The sequence below is a fragment of the Lontra canadensis genome, unplaced genomic scaffold (genome assembly GCF_010015895.1).
Source record: "Lontra canadensis isolate GAN:19392208 unplaced genomic scaffold, GSC_riverotter_1.0 scaffold42, whole genome shotgun sequence".
Lineage (NCBI taxonomy): Eukaryota > Metazoa > Chordata > Mammalia > Carnivora > Mustelidae > Lontra > Lontra canadensis.
The window spans coordinates 6,911,483-6,928,541 of record NW_022631036.1 but is presented as its reverse complement, the minus strand read 5'-3'; the positions used below and the strand labels follow the sequence as shown (position 1 = coordinate 6,928,541).

The window sequence follows — 17,059 nt, the reverse complement described above, 5'->3', positions numbered from 1 at the left end:
GGAGTGTCCCTGGAAAAGCTGTCTAGATAATTTTACTATAACTCCTTGTTCTGATTAAGCCTTAGCTGTGGTTAAGCTCATCAGAACATTTATATATTAATACCAAACAAATGCAAGACACTGAATATGTTTTTATTGAGCCTTTTAGTTTACAACATGAGGTAAAGGAAAGTTATTTCTCCTTAACCAGTATTTTACATAGCTGTAGTAAAATATTTCAAACTTTAGGGAATTATAATGGATTACATATATTAAAAGTTGGGGATTGGGTAAACAATATCTGAGCTCTTGAATTTTCCAGTTGACTCTTCCCTTACAATAGTAACCAGCTCTAATTAGTTACATAAGTTTCTTCAAGGCAATGTTTTATTGTTGCTGATGTCATTATATCTGAAGCATTGCTGCTATTTCAGTCAATATCCACTAATTCTACTTCAAAAATGAGTTTTGCATTTGGTGGAATTCTGTTAAAGAAGTCAAGGTAAATTTGATAAAAATTACTTCTTCCTCATCCCCAATAACCTCAGTCTAAAATTAGAATTATATATAATGGATATTGGATATTAACCCCAAAGAGAAGAGCTTTATGACTGATGGAGGTGCTAGTACATACTAGCTTAGTGGTTGCTAAAAATATCTTTGTGAATGGTGATTATAACCTATCATCAGTACAGACCGACTAGATAGATAGGTTGAGTTTGGACTTGGATATTCCTTTCTTGGATGCTTCATCAGTACTCCCAATTTACCACCACCTAATGAAGACTGCTACTCTGTGCTTACCCCCCCCCCAAAAAATTTTTTTTTCTATCTAGTTGGGTGTATAAGTTATATTAAATCAAAGTTCATATAGCTAATGCCTGATATTTGCTATGAATTTTAAGACGGTGAATTCAGAGAAGTGTGATTTTTATTTGATTGGTTTTGAGATGCTTCACATGAGAGAGGGGGAGCTGCAGTTGGGCCATCTAGTTTTGATAGGTTTAGAAGAGGATTATTATATTCCCAAATAATCTTAACTGATAAAGTTGGAGAGGCCTTCCAAATTTTTAAAAACGTACTTTAACTGATCCAACTAATCCAATGGGAATGGAACTAACAACATAAAAAACTACCTTCTAACTTAATTATTGGATTGTTCTGGTTGACATGGTCAGGAGGCATGGCTTTTGAATTTTCATAAACAAGGCCTATCAGAAAAGTATTATCATAAGTAGTAATCACAGATGCTTACACATTGTTGGACCCATGGTCTCAACTTCACAACTGGTAATCCTCAATATGTGTTCCCTTTCTAAGCTTTGAGTACCCATTAATTACCTGAAATTATACTGTAGCATAAAATTACCATGAGCCATACTTGTATCCTATAACTTGCTTCAGTTGTTTGTACTGGACATCGGACATCTTAATTCCTTGAAGTAAATCCTTCATACAGTAACAACTGCCTTTCAAAGATGAAAACTTAAAACCTCATAGTTTACCTCTAAAAATAGAAAACTTGAGTTCAAGAGGAAAAAAAAGTAAGAATCTATTCTAGCTCAAGTTTGCACACTTTTTCTCAATGAAAAATATTAACTCCTGTCCATATTGAAGGTGCTGATACAGAAGCATCTAGATATCAGGAATACTAGTCTGGACATGATTCCTGTTCTCCAAGTTAACCTAGACAATATCTTTTATACATTCAGGTGGTCTTTCTTCGTGTTTTTTTCTTTATTCACAAAGGAAAAAAGGATACTTGGCATCAGGCTGTCCTTTCTTTCCATAAGCCCATTCTGGTTCAATCTCTAGTCGAGCCTTTTCTCCTTTACTCATAGTTAAGAGTGCTTCATCCCACTAAAGGCAAAACATGAAATAAAAACTAATGACAACTGAAAAAAAAATTCATGAAAATCTAGAAGGCTGAATATACCAAAAAGCATTGTTACTGGATTTTACTATATCGTAAGGCAACGTCCTTGGGTGAATCTTTGTCTTTTATTTCCTCAATGAAAAAAAAAAAAAAAAGATACGTTAAACAATTTTTTTAGTGCAATATATGCTTCAAATGCTACAGTGTGAACTTTCTAAAATGTTAACTATCTTAAGTTATGGAAACCAGTTTATTAGTAATATAAAAAACTTGATACACTTGATATATCCCAGGGCAAACTTCTGACTTTATATTAGAGGGATAAACTAAAAACAAAATCGTCTTAAGATCACTAGATTGTGGAGTCAGGATGGCACATAGAAGATAAACTACATGTTATGGCACTGACCTTCTGTAGAAGGTAAAACTATTCAAAGAAATGATACAGGTTTCTGTGTTGCCATTCCATGAAAACATATATATATACGTTAACTTTTAAGTAAACTGTACCCCTAACATGGGGCTTGAACTCACAAGCCCCAGATAAGTCACATGCTTTACCGACTGAGACTACCATATGCCCTGGATCTTAAAGGAAGTTACTAAAAACAGTTAAATCTACAAGATGCAAAGGTAGATATGACAGATCATATACTCTGATAAAACTCAAGGGATAGAGATCTGTTATATGATGGAAATTAATACGGTTCACTAGAAGAAATACACAAGCAAATTAGTCATGGAAGCAACTGATTAGCTTGGTATACAGTTATTATCAATTTGGTATAATCAGGTAGCAGTTAGGATTATTTTCAACTAAACCTTTAGTTTTAAGATGTTTTATAATCTGTTTGGGGCTCTGAATATGATTGAGCTGTTTTTTAGGACTTACCCACAATAAAAAGAATAACATGGAGGGTTCTCAGTGCATTTAACAGGCATTTCAGTTATAATGTTTTATGTTGTGAATAAAGACATTTTAATAATAAATGGGCCCTGGAATAACAACTTGATTCAGTGAAGCCAGTAATGAGCCCTGCTCTATTACCTCCTTTCGTACACTGCATTGGTCAGTACAGCTCAATCCCACCTTCCCCCTTTTCTCAAAGTGTCCTTCTATTATCTCTCCATGTAAGTAAGGGTAGCCAAAAAAAGCATGCTTTTATCTGAAAGATTTTCCAGTGTTTGAATCCCGGTTGTGAGAGGTGAAAAGGCCTAGAATAAACTTTTGCTTCTATATTAAGTACTTCAGTGAAACAGGTATTTTACCTTTCTCTTTGATGTGAAAGTGGTAAAACAACCTATGTAACATTTTATAAGAGTCTTAAAGATAAATTTAGAAAGCCAAACTTTCTGATGAAGAATTTATGATGAAAAGTAAAAGAGGCAGACATAAAGAAAATAATACTTGAGTCTCATTATATTATGCATTGTAGTTATGCTCATTTAATTGTTCAGCAACCTTGAGGAAGACTATAGTGTCCATAACTGAGACCCAGAAAACTTGGGCCAGATCAGTTAGCAATGACAGCACTGATTTGTCAGTCTCCAAAGACTGTTCATCATATCCCCAATCCTAATTATGGCACCATACCACATGCAGCATGTGCCAAAATATCTAATGATTCATTGCCATTTTTACTTACTCCTCTGATAACTTTGCCTATTCCGACCTTAAAACTTAAAGGCTTGGCATTTTTCTTCTTCTTTGAACCTGTAAAACAAAATTTTCTTATAGTGCATGATGAAATTAAGTTCCACTGGAAAAACGTAATGATATAAGTCTTTAATTTTAGAACTTAACATATTATGCATTTGAAAAGAAATAAAGATTCAGAAAGCTAATGCACCAAGAAAATTCTGTATGTAAAAATAGTTATGGTCTAAAACGAGGGAGAGAATAAGGACCTATATTTACACTACTAAAACAGCACTCTGTTCTGACTTTTACATTAAATACGAAAGCCTCAACTTTGGGATATTAACCAAGTTTCGACTAAGCTTATTTTTTGCTTCCCAATGACCAAGAAGTATTTATTCACCCGGCCAATAAATAGTGAACTGAAGACCTCTGAGTCCAAGTAAATCACAGGTGCAAAAGACTTCTGGAAAAAAGTGACAGCCAAGAGAAAGGTGCAGCCAACTGTTCATGTACCACACACATATTTTGCAATGCCTTAAATATAGAAAGGTAAGATTACATTTAGACTTACTCGTTTGAATATTAGTATCAAAAACAGTCCCATCCTGTAGTGTTCCTGTATACCAGCAGTGAACAACATCACCCTTTTTGGGAAAGTTGGTTTTATCTCCTTTTTTAAGAACAGATTTTATATATTTTGGTGGACCCTAAAAACAAACAAAACAACACAGTTAACTCACATCCTTCTTTTAGAAGGATGACAAAGAGAATTCTTTTTCTTTTTTTTTTTTTTTGGACAAAGAGAATTCTTATATAGCCAATTATGACCCAAGTCTGGTCACAAAGTTTCACAGATTAGGTAACAAACTATTTACCTCTGAGTTTAAAAAAAAACAAAACTCATTATCTACTTGCAAGTCTGTGGCAATATTAATAAACAGCCTATCTATAATTTCAAGTAACTTCCAGCTACCTTGGAAACCAATGTTCTTTTGACAAATTCTATTATTCAACAAACCATAAAATAAATCCCATTATTTTCCAAGGTTAGAAATATCATTACTGGGGCGCCTGGGTGGTTCAGTGGGTTAAAGCCTCTGCCTTCCGCTCAGGTCATGATCCCAGGGTTCTGGGATCGAGCCCTGCATCGGGCTCTCTGCTCAGCAGGGAGCCTGCTTCCTCCTCTCTCTCTGCCTGCCTCTCTGTCTACTTGTGATCTCTCTCTGTCAAATAAATAAATAAAATCTTAAAAAAAAAAAAAAGAAATATCATTACTATCTAATTCCTATAAAACTGTAAGACATTAAATAAAGCACTGTAACTTTTTTTTCAAAAATCTGAGTTGTTTAGCACCAATAATTTGTCATTACTAAATATTTTTACTATATCTAATTAGAAGGAATACAGTAATATTCCATTTGTTCCTGAACTTTAAAGTTCATATAATAAACAGAATTATCTATAGAAAGTATCATAACAGACATATTTCCTAGAACAAAACAGGATTATCAGAAGCTTTTAAAGAAAGCTAAAGGTGGGGCACCTAGGTGGTTCATTCATTGAGCATCTGCCTTCAGCTCAGGTCATGATCCCAGGGTCCTGAGACAGCCTTGCATGGGGCTCCCTGCTCATGCTCAGCAGGAAGCCTGCTTCTTCCCCCTCTTCTACTCCCCCTGCTTGTGTTCCCTTTCTTGCTGTGTCTCTTCAAATAAATAAAATCTTAAAGAAGCTAAAGACTAATCAGTGGGGATTCATATATGTGAGAAAAGCAGTTAGTTTGGTTTTTTTTTTTGGGGGGGGCAGTACTTTAACAGTGAATAGTATCAGTTTATTATTGTTAAAAAAAATGTATGATAAACTGAAGTGTAAACAGATAGTAAGTTAAAAGAGAAAGAATAATTTGATCCAGTCCTTTATTACTGCCCCTTACAATTATTAATGTTAAATAGTGCTCAAATAATTACTTGAGCTATTTTATCTATTTTATGTAAAAACTACCATACTTTATAATGCCAAACAAAGCTCATTATAGACTACGTTGTGTTCTACCTCCCATTATATACTGTTTGGTTCTTATCAGTGTAATTATTATTTCTACTATTCAAATATTCATTATGATGCATTAAAGAAACTAATCTTTAAAAGTCAATGTATCAGTATTAAGCCCATTTTTTTATTTTTTAAAATCTCTTAATTATTTTTTAATTTCAGTGTAATTAACATAGAGTGTTATATTAGTTTCAGATGTACAATATAGTGATTCAACAATTCTATACATTACTCAAGCACTCATCAAAGTAAGCGAATTCTTAATCCCCTTCACCTACTTCACCCATCCTCCCAACCCACCTTCCTTCTGGGAAAAAAGCAATTTCTTATTCAAACTTAAGAATATATAGAATTAAAAAAATTTACAGAATTTATACAGAAAATGTGAAAGACTTCAAGCAAAAAACTACTAGAATTGATAAATGAATTTCGTAGTCACAGGATACAAAATCAATGTACAGAAATCTGTTACATTTCTATACACCAATAATGAAGCATCGGAAAGAGATATTAAGAAAATAATCCCATTTACAGTTGCACCCAAAATAATAGGATACCTAGGAATTAACCTAACCAAATAAGTGAAAGACCCTGCTCTGTAAAGTATAAAACACTGATAAAAGAAATTCAAAGGACACATAGAAAGGGAAAGACATTCCATGCTCATGGGTTGGAAGAACAAATATTTAAAAATGTCTATACTACCCAAAGCAATCTAAATGTTTAATGTAACCTCTATCAAAATACCAACATCATTTTCCACAGAGCTAGAATAAACAACCCTAAAATTTGCATAGAACCACAAAAGACTCCAAATAACCAAAGCAACCTTGAAAAAGAAAAGCAGACCTGGTGGCATCACAATTCTGGACATCAAGTTGTATTACAAAGCTGTTGTGATCAAAACAGTATGGTACCGGCACAAAAACGGACACACAGATCAATGCAACAGAATAGAAAACCCAGAAATGAGCCCGCAACTATATGGTCAACTAATCTTCGACAAAGCAGGAAAAAATATCCAATGGAAAAAGACAGTCTCTTCAACAAACAATCTTGGGAAAACTGGCAGCAACATGAAAAAGAGTGAAACTTTTCTCTCATTTTCTTTCACCATACACAAAAATAAATTCAAAATGGACTGAAGATTTAAATGCGAGACTTTACCATAAAAATTCTAGAAGAGAGCATAGCCAGTAAGGTCTCTAACATCGGTTGTGGCAATTTCTTTCTAGGTATGTCTCTTGAGGCAAGGGAAATAAAAGCAAAAATAAACTAATCAGACTACATCAAAATAAAAAGCTTCAGTACAGTGAAGAAAACAACACAAAGGCAACCTATAGAATGGGAGAAGGTATTTGCAAATGACATAGCTGATAAAGGGTTAGTTTCCAAAATATATAAAGAATTTATACAACTCAACACCTAAAAAAGAAATAATCCAATTTAAAAATAGAAGATATGAATAGACATTTCTTCAAAGAAGACAATCCAGATGGCCAACAAACATATGAAAAGATGCTCATCGGAATGCCTGGGTGGCTCAGTTGGTTAAGCATCTGGCTTGGCTCAGGTTATGATCCCAGGGTCCTGGGATCCAGTCCTGCATCAGGCTCCTTGTTCAGCAGGGAGTCTGCTGCTTCCTTCCCTCTGGCTGTCATCCCCCTGCTTGTGCTCTGATAAAATCAGTAACTAAAATCTTTAAAAGAATAAAAGATGCTCATCATCACTTTATCAGGGAAATGCAAATCAAAACTAGAGATAACACCTCACACCTGTCAAAATAGTTAAAATCAGTAACGCAATAAACAACAGGTATTGGTGGGGCTGTGGAGAAAGGGGAACCCTCTCACACTGTTGGCAGGAATGCAAACTGGTGCAGCCACTGTGGAAAACTGTATGGAGGTTCTTCAAAAAGTTAAAAATAGCAATTGCACTTCTGAGTACTAACCAAAAGAAGAACACTAATTCAAAGGGATATATGCTCCCCTATGTTTATAGCAGCATTAGTTATAAAAACCAAGATAAGGAAGCAGCCCAAGTGTCCACTGATTGATGACGAATGGATAATGAAGATGTAGTATATATACATACAATGGAGTATTATTCAGCCATAAAAAGAATGAAATCTTGTCTCTGCAATGGCATGGATGGAGCCAGAGTATTATGCTAAGCGAAGTAAGTCAGAGAAAGACAAATACCATATAATTTCACTTATGTGGAATTTAATAAAACAAGCAAAGGGAAAAAAAGTGAGAGAGACAGATAAACCAAGAAACAGACTCTTAACTACAGAGACCAAACTGATGTTCCCAGAGGGGAGGTCAGTGGTGGTGGTGGGGGGGGGGTATGGGTTAAACAGGTGATGGGGATTAAGAAGTCCACTTGTGGTGATGAGCACTAGGTGATGTGTGGAAGTGCGGAATTACTATAGTGTACACCTGAGATGAATGTAACACTGTATGTTAACTAATGAATTAAAATAAAACCTTTTAAAAAAATTAAAGTATGTATACAGAATTTACACTACAAAACATTTAATAATGGGAAAAGAAAATAAAAGACATTAAACATCTAGTATTTTCCAGCTACGTAACACATACCATCCCACTTACTCTTAATCCTCTGAAGAAGGTATCACCTACTTGCATTTTTGCAGATGAAGAGACTGAGGTTCAGGGAATTTGCAACAGAGCTGATGAGTAGTAGAGAATGAATATGGACGTGGGCTTGTCTGAATCCAAAGCCCCTGTTCTTCCACTATGCCTGAATACCTCAAATAATAGTACTGATGATAGGGGCGCCTGGGTGGCTCAGTGGGTTAAGGCTCTGACTTCGGCTCAGGTCATGATCTCAGGATCCTAGGATTGAGCCCCACATGGGGCTCTCTGCTCAGCAGGGAGCCTGCTTCCCCTCTCTCTCTGCCTGCCTCTCTGCCTACCTGTGATCTCTGTCAAATAAATAAATAAAATCTTAAAAAAAAAAACAAAAAAACAAAAAACCAGTACTGATGATAGTTAACCTCTAGTGATATCAGTTAAAATAGCAACTACTGAGTATCCTCTATGTGCTGGACACTATCCAAATGCTTTACATAAATTAACTCTTAATTGTTACTACCTTATGCATTAGGTACATTATTCCTATTTTACAAAAAAGGAAATACAGAAATAGAGTGGTTAAGCAACTTGCTTATGCACCTACAGCTCCTAAGTGGCTGAGCAGGACTGGAAACCAGGCGCTAGCATGTAAAGTCCCACGCTCTTAACCACTTTACCCAAGCACATATGGAATGCCAAGTATTACACAAATCATTTTGTTTTTCTTACGTCAATTCATTTAAACTCACAGTGACCTGACAGTCTTTTTTCCATCTTTTTTACCAGAAAGTAATGCCTGGATAGAGTATATATAGTCCTATTTAATTTAGAGTCTAAGAATTAGCACTTTCAACTAAGGCTAGGCTGACTCCCTAAATCAAGTCACATCTACAGCACGAGTACATGTATTATTATAAAAGCAACCATTAACTTCCTTGCTGACACTCCCATTCCAAGGTTGTTTTAATGAAAAATGTTACTCATAAATGGTGAGGAGGTGTCTACTAGTAGCAGTATAAACTGGTGCCATCTCTTTGGAATGCAATTTAAAAAGATCACAAGTGTAATAAATAATAATAATTCTATTTATACAAATATATGCTCAAGAAATAATCTGAAGCTTAGGAAAAAAAACTTTGTGCACTTATTCAATGCACCATTATCCACAGTGGCAAAATAACCACATGTTTATGTAATTCTAATACTCAATTTTTTATAATGTGGAAAAATTCTTATAAAGTGAAAAATCAATAGTAATTTCTAACTATAGTAATATCTCAACTATTTAAATCAATATGCACTTAGAAAATATTCAAAGACAACATTCTGAAATGTTAAACATGTTCATTTCTAGGTGCTGGAATATTTATTCTCTAAACTTTTCTGTTACTTTTTCTTTTTTTTTTAAGATTTTATTTATTTATTTGACAGAGAAAGATCACAAGTAGGCAGAGAGGTAGGCAGAGAGAGGAGGAAGCAGGCTCTCTGCTGAGCAGGAAGCCCAATGCGGGGCTTGATCCCAGGACCCTGAGATCATGACCTGAGCTGAAAGCAGAGGCTTAACCCACTGAGCCACCCAGGTGCCCCACTTTTCTATTTGAAAAACAGCGTATGTTATTTTTATATCAGAAAAATATTTTAAAAATATGGTTGACTTACAAAATCTGGTAAAACAAAATGAGAATGATTACATAATTTTTTTATGAAAAAATACTAGACTATCTTAAGACTTTTTTAAGAAATCACACTTAACTATTTGAATGGATAAGATACAATTACTGAACAGTAACCATATTTTAAATCTTAATGTCATTTCATTGTTTTCCCATTTGTTGTCCCAAGATGTTTGGGCACGTTGTGTTATCTACATTAAATCTAGGTCGTAGAATAATGCAAAAAAAAAAAAAAAATTAAACTGGTGATTACAGCTCAGTCTTAATGGTGAAGGTGCCAGTCTGCCTAGGGATAGCCTCCATTTCAGTGTTTCACAAAGTATCTTTTAGAGATCACTTATTCCTTAGCATTGTTAACATTGTTAGAAAAGAAAAGGGGTTTACCATAATTAAGTTTGGGAATCACTACATTGAAGAAAGTTAAATATGCCTTTATTCTGCATGACTTCTCAGAGCTGTCATCAGCTAACTTGCACTGTGAATCCTCAAGGAGACAGAAGGTATAGGTTTTGATGATGCCAGAAAACAAACTGGACTTTCTGGGACCTATATAACACACATTCACAGTAGTAGTTATTTGATCTGATTTTGGGTTTCACTGCAAGAACCTGCTTAGTTCATGGTGAGAAGTCAGATCATTCCCAAAGCTACACCTGAATTGTGTGCTTGAATGGACCTGGCTTTTAGTAATTTCCTGGTTTTACAGCAATTTCTTACTTCAGAGTGATGAAAAGAACTGCATTCTTGAGACTGGATCTGAACTAGGTACTTGTAGACAGAGATAAAGAACTTTGAGAGTAATCATTACAATTTAACTGGATCACATCATAGCCTCTAAAAATCAGAGTATGTTAACATAATTATCCCTATTATTATTCAATAAATATTTGAATATGTTCCATGTGTCAGAAACTGGAGATACATTCGGATGGTGGTAGACTTGGTCCTGACCGTCATTCTAACAGAGAATATAGTCATGTGTGTAACTGCATGGGTTATGAGACCTAAAGAGGAAGCACAAGTCTAAGATGGGAATGACACAGTGACCTAACCCACTGTAGGCTATAAGCTGGAAGAGGTTTCTTTGAGGTACGTGATTAGGGGAAGGCTTATAAAGAGAACGGCATTTTTATAGTAGGGTAGAGCATGAAAACAGTATAGTCTGCAGGGGAGAAGTGAAGGAGGCAACGGTGTAAGATGAGGCTGGAAATACATGTAGCATACATTATGAAACTTTTTTTTTTAATCTTCAGGTCACTGAACAGCCAATTAAGAGTTTTAAAGAGAAGTTACAGAATCAGATTTGTAATTTTATTTTTAAAAATATTTATTTGTTTAAAGAAAGAGAAAGCATGTGGGGGAAGTAGGGGAAGAGTGAGAGTCTTAAATAGACTCTGCACTGAGCATGGAGCCCAGTATGGGGCTCAATCTCACAATCCTGAGAGTGTAACCTGAGCTGACACCAAGAGCTGGATGCTTAGCAACTGTGCCACCCAGGTGCCCCTGAGAAAAGAGGTCTTTAAAAAAAGGAATGTAATTTAGGATCCTCTTAAGATCTTTCTAGATTGTCTCCAACCCTTATACCCTATTTGTAGCTCTCTTTTTCTTAACCTCTTCATGATATACAATCTGTTGCCTAATACCTCCTTTATTGTAATTTTCTGGAGGGTAAACTATTTTACCAATTGTTTTTGCAATCCTTTTCAGTAATTATTATACCTTTTTTTATCTTAATAGCTGCTCAATATTTGTCCAATACATATAACATTTATCAAATAATATTAGATGTGATAAACCTCAAAACTGCTTTATTGTGTTTACATATCCACAAACATTAATTTGTGCTTTTCAACCAACAAGAAAATATCATGTGAATTAACTAGCTTCAGTCATATAAACTTCTATAATTCTATACTTGAACTTGCACTCTGTCTACAAATATCCAAATGCCATACCTTTATCATTAGTGGCACCTCTTTTTAAGACCTAAAAAATACTATTATTACTAGATTATTATCACTGATACTAAGACTGCTAGAATGGGTAAGCTTAGTTACCAAGTACTATCAGAAGTGGCAAGATTAAAGTCAATTCAGCTCTATTGCGTCTATTCTAACTGCTGTCCTTGGCTCTACTGAGGCTGTCCCTCTGCAGAAATGGTTTTATCTAGTTCTTCAAACCCTTGTACCAAAATGTAAAACCTATGTTGCAAAAGATGAGGCAGATGACTCCACACCCTGTAGCCAAGCCTGGACTATTTCTATGGCCAAGGATACCATGTACATTAGAAAAAGCTAAAAATAATCACAGTGAAGTATCTTTTACTCAGTCCAACTTGACTATAAATCAGGACCTTTAATGGCTTTGGAATTTCAGAAGTTCTGGTCAGACATAGAGGAACTATAAAATACAAAGCTAGAGGTATTTTATAGGAAAGGCTTAATAACTGTAAAGCTTTGGTTCTTACACGTTTTATTCTGGTTCAGTATACCTAAGGGAGATAACACACTCCAAATCAGTGTTTGGCTCACTGAAAGTAGCCATACTCTTCCACCCCGTATGAGAAAGCAGGGCTGTAAACAAATACTTTTCTCAAATTCACAAGAGAAATAAAATAATATTATATACAAACCTCATCCACAGTCTCTTCAGACTTGGTTTCTTTGGGTTTATCTTCATTAAGCTTCACATTTTTCACCTGCTCAGACACTTTACTTATACTTTCCGTACCCTTGAAACGCTGTAAGGAAAATGTTCTACTGTTTACCATATTCAGAACAGGCTAAAAGCTAGAAGGGACATCTAGATTTTCAACTTTTCAATTTAATGAACATGTACATCATGAATATAGGCCATATAACTCAAATACAAATAAATGGAAACTACCTAAGAACAAAGGAAAAATCTTATGTTAAACATTTTAATCAACAAATTAGACACCTCAAAGCATCTCATAATATAAATGCTGAAAAGGAGATTTTCAGAAAGGACAATTCAGAGGCGACTGGGTGACTCAGTCAGTTGGGCCTCCGACTCTTGGTTTCAGCTTTGGTCATGATCTTGGGGTCATGGGATAAAGCCCTGTGTTGGACTCCGTGCTCATGGGGAGTCTGCTTGGGATTCTCTCCTTCTTCCTCTGCCCCACCCCTCCCCTGTACTCTGTCTTGCTCTAAAATGAATAAATAAATCTTTAAAAGGGAAAAAAAAAAAGATGTAGAAAGGCCAACTCAGACTCAGATATGAATACAATTCACACAGTTCCTGGGGTTTCTGGGTGGCTCAGTTGGTTGGGCCCCTCTGCCTTTGGCTCAGGTCATGATCCCAGAGACCTGGGATCAAGCCCCTTGGTGGTGTGGGGGGGGGGGTCCCTGCTCAGCAGGGAGTCAGGTTCTCCGTCTCCCTCTGTCCGTCCTCCCTGCTTGTGTTCTCTCTAATAAATAAATAAATCTTAAAAAAAAAATTCACACAATTCCTTAATAAAGACTCCTTGCAGGGTGCCTGGGTGGCTCAGTGGGTTAAGCCTCTGCCTTTGGTTCAGGTCAGGGTCCTGGGATCGAGCCCTGCATTGGGCTCTCTGCTCGGCGGGGAGCCTGCATCCCCCTCTCTCTCTGCCTGCCTCTCTGCCTATTTGTGATCTCTGTCAAATAAATAAATAAAATCTTAAAAAAAAAAAAAGACTCCTTGCTGTGGAAGATGGTCATTTCATAGTGAAAAGGTATTAGAGAATTTCTTAAAATGTGTTTTTCTAAAGGGTCAGCCTAAATCTAACTAAGATTTTAAATTCATTAATGAAATGGAACTTTGGATTTTTGACTTTTCAGTACCCTTATTTATTGTCTTAATTTAACCTACGGGGAATTATTATTATTGAAAGATTTATTTATTTATTTTGAGAGAGAGAGTAGAGCATGGAGATATGCAAGTGTGGGGAAGGGCAGAGGAAAAGACTCAAGCAGACTATCCGATGAACAGGGAGCCCAGTGCAGGGCTTGTTCTCAGGACCTTGAGATAGTGATGTGAGTCAAAATCAAGAGTCAGATGCTCAAATGACTGAGCCATCTAGGCATCCTGGGAATTATTTTTTAAAATTTGGTTCCTTTCAAAATATAATATCCTGCCATCCTGCAGATTAACGTTGCTAGATTTGGCAGCTAGTCCATTTGTGATTATAGTTAAGAAAAATGCCAGGTGGAAAAACTTAAACATATTCTGCAAATAAATTTAAAACTTCTTTTTGCAAATAAAATATCTAAAATAATATTCTGGTAATGAAATGAAACAATACTCACCTTACTTTCAAAAAGATGGTTGTAGGCTGTAACCAAATGGTCCTTGTTAGCTGTCTTGGCCACATTTTTAATGTTTCCTAATAACTTATGTTCTGCAAGAAACTATAAAGAAAAAAAGCTGGTAAGTCAAAATAATCTCCCTCATGTAACAAGGGTCTAAAATTCAGGAAAATGACCTTTTATGTTAGTAATTATATCTTCAATAAAACTACTTATGATGGAAAAAATGAAATAAATATATTTTATACCCTTCATAACAAAAAAGATTTAAGGAAGATTAAAAGATACAGTGTATTAATAAAAATTATTGACAAGACTGGGAACTGTAATATTATGCAGTGGTCACACTGTTGCATACTAACGCTTTTCCCATTACAGAACTTGCAGAACATTTACATAGAAAGCACATTTTGGTAACTGGATGATGCTGCTACTGGCAGGATGTTACTTGGCTATGGTCCCAGGAATCTCCAACCATGTTGGGCATACCTATCTAGACAAAGCTGTAACTCATTCTTGCCTGGAAAGCACTGTTAAACAACGCTGGATATATGGTGGTTGAGTGTGTGGGTTGAGGAGTCAGATTATCTGTATTAAAATCCTAGCTATCTGATCTTAAGACAAAGGACTAAGCTTTCCTAAAGACTCAGTTTCGATATCATAATGGAAGATTAATAACAACATCTTGTTCTAAGGATAAATGCAATAGTCCATTTAATACATTTAAACATAGTCTGTTGCCTGGTGAGAACTTAATAAATATTAGCTATCAGGACTAATAACAATGTACTTAATAAACCAAAGTAACAGAATTCCACTTCTCTAAAGTTGGCAAACTTAAACTACGTTGGTAAATGGACATGAAAATACTAACTTCATCTCAAAATCAAGCAATGTGGGGATTTTAATAATGTCTTTGTTTTCCTTATTTTATTCTGCTTCCTTTTCTGCCTTTTGGTCCTTGATTCCTCATTTTTGTTATTTTCTCAAAACTGTCCTCTGGCATATTCTGTCCTTTGATAAAAGAACTTTTCTAACACTATCAGTGCTGTATTCTTTTCTCCTCTGCTTTTCCTCTCCCCCAATTAGAGAAATGTTCTAAATGATAAAGACTGATGGGGAAAGGTTATTTTGATGAAATGGAAGTATCAGTTGCTTTTAGCACTCAAGTCATTTCTTTTGCAAGATTCCAAAAATATCCAAAATACAAACATCTCCTTAGTATCTTATGATCAATAAAATAGTGACTGTCAAATATAGGCTTAAGTATGTGAATGAATACTGGAGAATATGCACTTAAGAGATTAATCTATCAAAAAATATTTTGATAACTCAAGTCTCTTGAAATTGTCCCCAATAGGCCAGTCTTACATTTGATTGTACAGTGTTAAGAATCTGATGACATACAGGACTGAGGCATTAAATGTTAACAAATAATAATGCCTAGTTTATTCTATTGTTCCCGTTGAAAATATGAATTGACTTAAGAGAAAATAACTCCATTAAAATGGTATAAAATGGAATACCTAAGGCATGGTCTTTCTTTTACTCTGTATCACCAAACACTCTTGCTATAGACATTGTGTTAAGTATTTGCTGATGTCAGGATCCTTATTCTAGATGTATGGAACTGGTTGCTAGATAATAACTTTATTTCCTTCCTTCAAGACACCTCAAAATCGGTGGCCTTGATGGCTCAGTTGGTTAAGGGACTGCCTTCAGCTGGGGTCATGATCCCAGGGTCGTAGGATGAGAGGCCCACATCCCACTCCCTGCTCTGCAGGGGAGGTCCCATCTCCCTGTCTGCAGCTTACCTTGCTTGTGCTCTCTCTCAAATAAATACAATCTTAAAAAAAAAAGACACCTCAAAATGAAAATAAACATCATTACAGAAGAACCCAGAAAGAATTTTTCTAATTCAAGTTTAGAACTTAAATGAAAAACTGTAGAGAAGCCATACAGATTGCTGTTTCTATTTCCCATAAATGGGGAATGCAGAGTGCACGAACTGTACAGTGGTTCGGCAATTTAAGAGAGGTATGAATGATCTTAATTTCCGAAGGGAAAAAAGTCTGACAAAAAAAAAACCCCACCGAACCAAAGAAACCCCCCAAAACACTTGTGATCAGAGTTGGGTGGTTAAGATGGAGACTAGACTGAAAAACGCAGGGCGTACAAGGATAAAGAATGCCAAATACATCTTAGTTTCTAACAATGGGAGATACTGTACACTAAATGCGCATCTAACTACCCTCAGTATAAAGGTGAAAAGGTCATGTAAAGAGTCGATATTTTAAAAAAGTTAAACCGCAATCTACGGATTTTTAAAAAATTACACGCATTAGTGTTCAGTATTTAGTGACTGATGAGAAAAACCAAAACGCACATACCGTTCTCAAAAGTCTTCACAATCCTTACCATTTCTCTAATGGCCTACTCTCCACCGTAGGGGTCTCACCCAGGTCCCTAGAGCTCGGGCACCCGTCCCCACCCCCAGTATCTCCTGAGCTCTTTTTCATGGCTTCCACCCTCACTCAAGGACCCCAATGAGGTTTTAATTATGCGATTTCTTCCTGCCTGCCCCAAGAAATAAAACCGATACCCCCGCCCAAATGGGGCAGCCCAGAAGGGCGGGAGCTTGGTTCCCCGCGCACGCGGGGCCTCTCCGGCCTTCCAGGCCACCGGCCGCGGAAGGACGAGGGCGGGCGCACGGAGGAATACGGAATGTACGGGCATCTCCGGGGGGGTGAGGCGTCCCTCAGCCGCACCAGCCCGGCCGCCCCGCCGCCTCTGGTACCGAATCTGAACCGTGGTCCTGTAGAAACTTGATAATGTCCTTCTTGGGTAGCTGCTCGCTGCGCAGCTGCTCCACGGTCCAGGCCCGCTGTGGCACGGCCGCCGCCATCTTCCCCCGCTGCCTCTGCTTTACTGAACCAGCCCGCCTAGGTTGG

The 17,059-nt window shown here is 36.3% G+C and overlaps 1 protein-coding gene across 2 annotated transcripts; it reads right to left on the bottom strand.

Moving 5' to 3' along the window:
* Positions 1-111: 111 nt before the first annotated feature.
* On the bottom strand, positions 112-17,059 carry FKBP3 (FKBP prolyl isomerase 3). Of its 2 annotated transcripts, none has more exons than XM_032871197.1 (7): positions 16,906-17,059; positions 14,109-14,210; positions 12,452-12,559; positions 4,069-4,204; positions 3,502-3,569; positions 1,742-1,839; positions 112-464 (listed from the first exon to the last, which is right to left on the bottom strand). In XM_032871197.1, the coding sequence occupies exons 1-7, from the start codon at positions 17,011-17,013 to the stop codon at positions 410-412; spliced, it is 675 nt and encodes a 224-aa protein (XP_032727088.1). In that variant the 5' UTR covers positions 17,014-17,059; the 3' UTR covers positions 112-409. The 2 variants fall into 2 exon arrangements, with proteins under 2 accessions (XP_032727088.1, XP_032727089.1); XM_032871198.1 differs by lacking the exon at positions 16,906-17,059 and adding an exon at positions 16,527-16,769.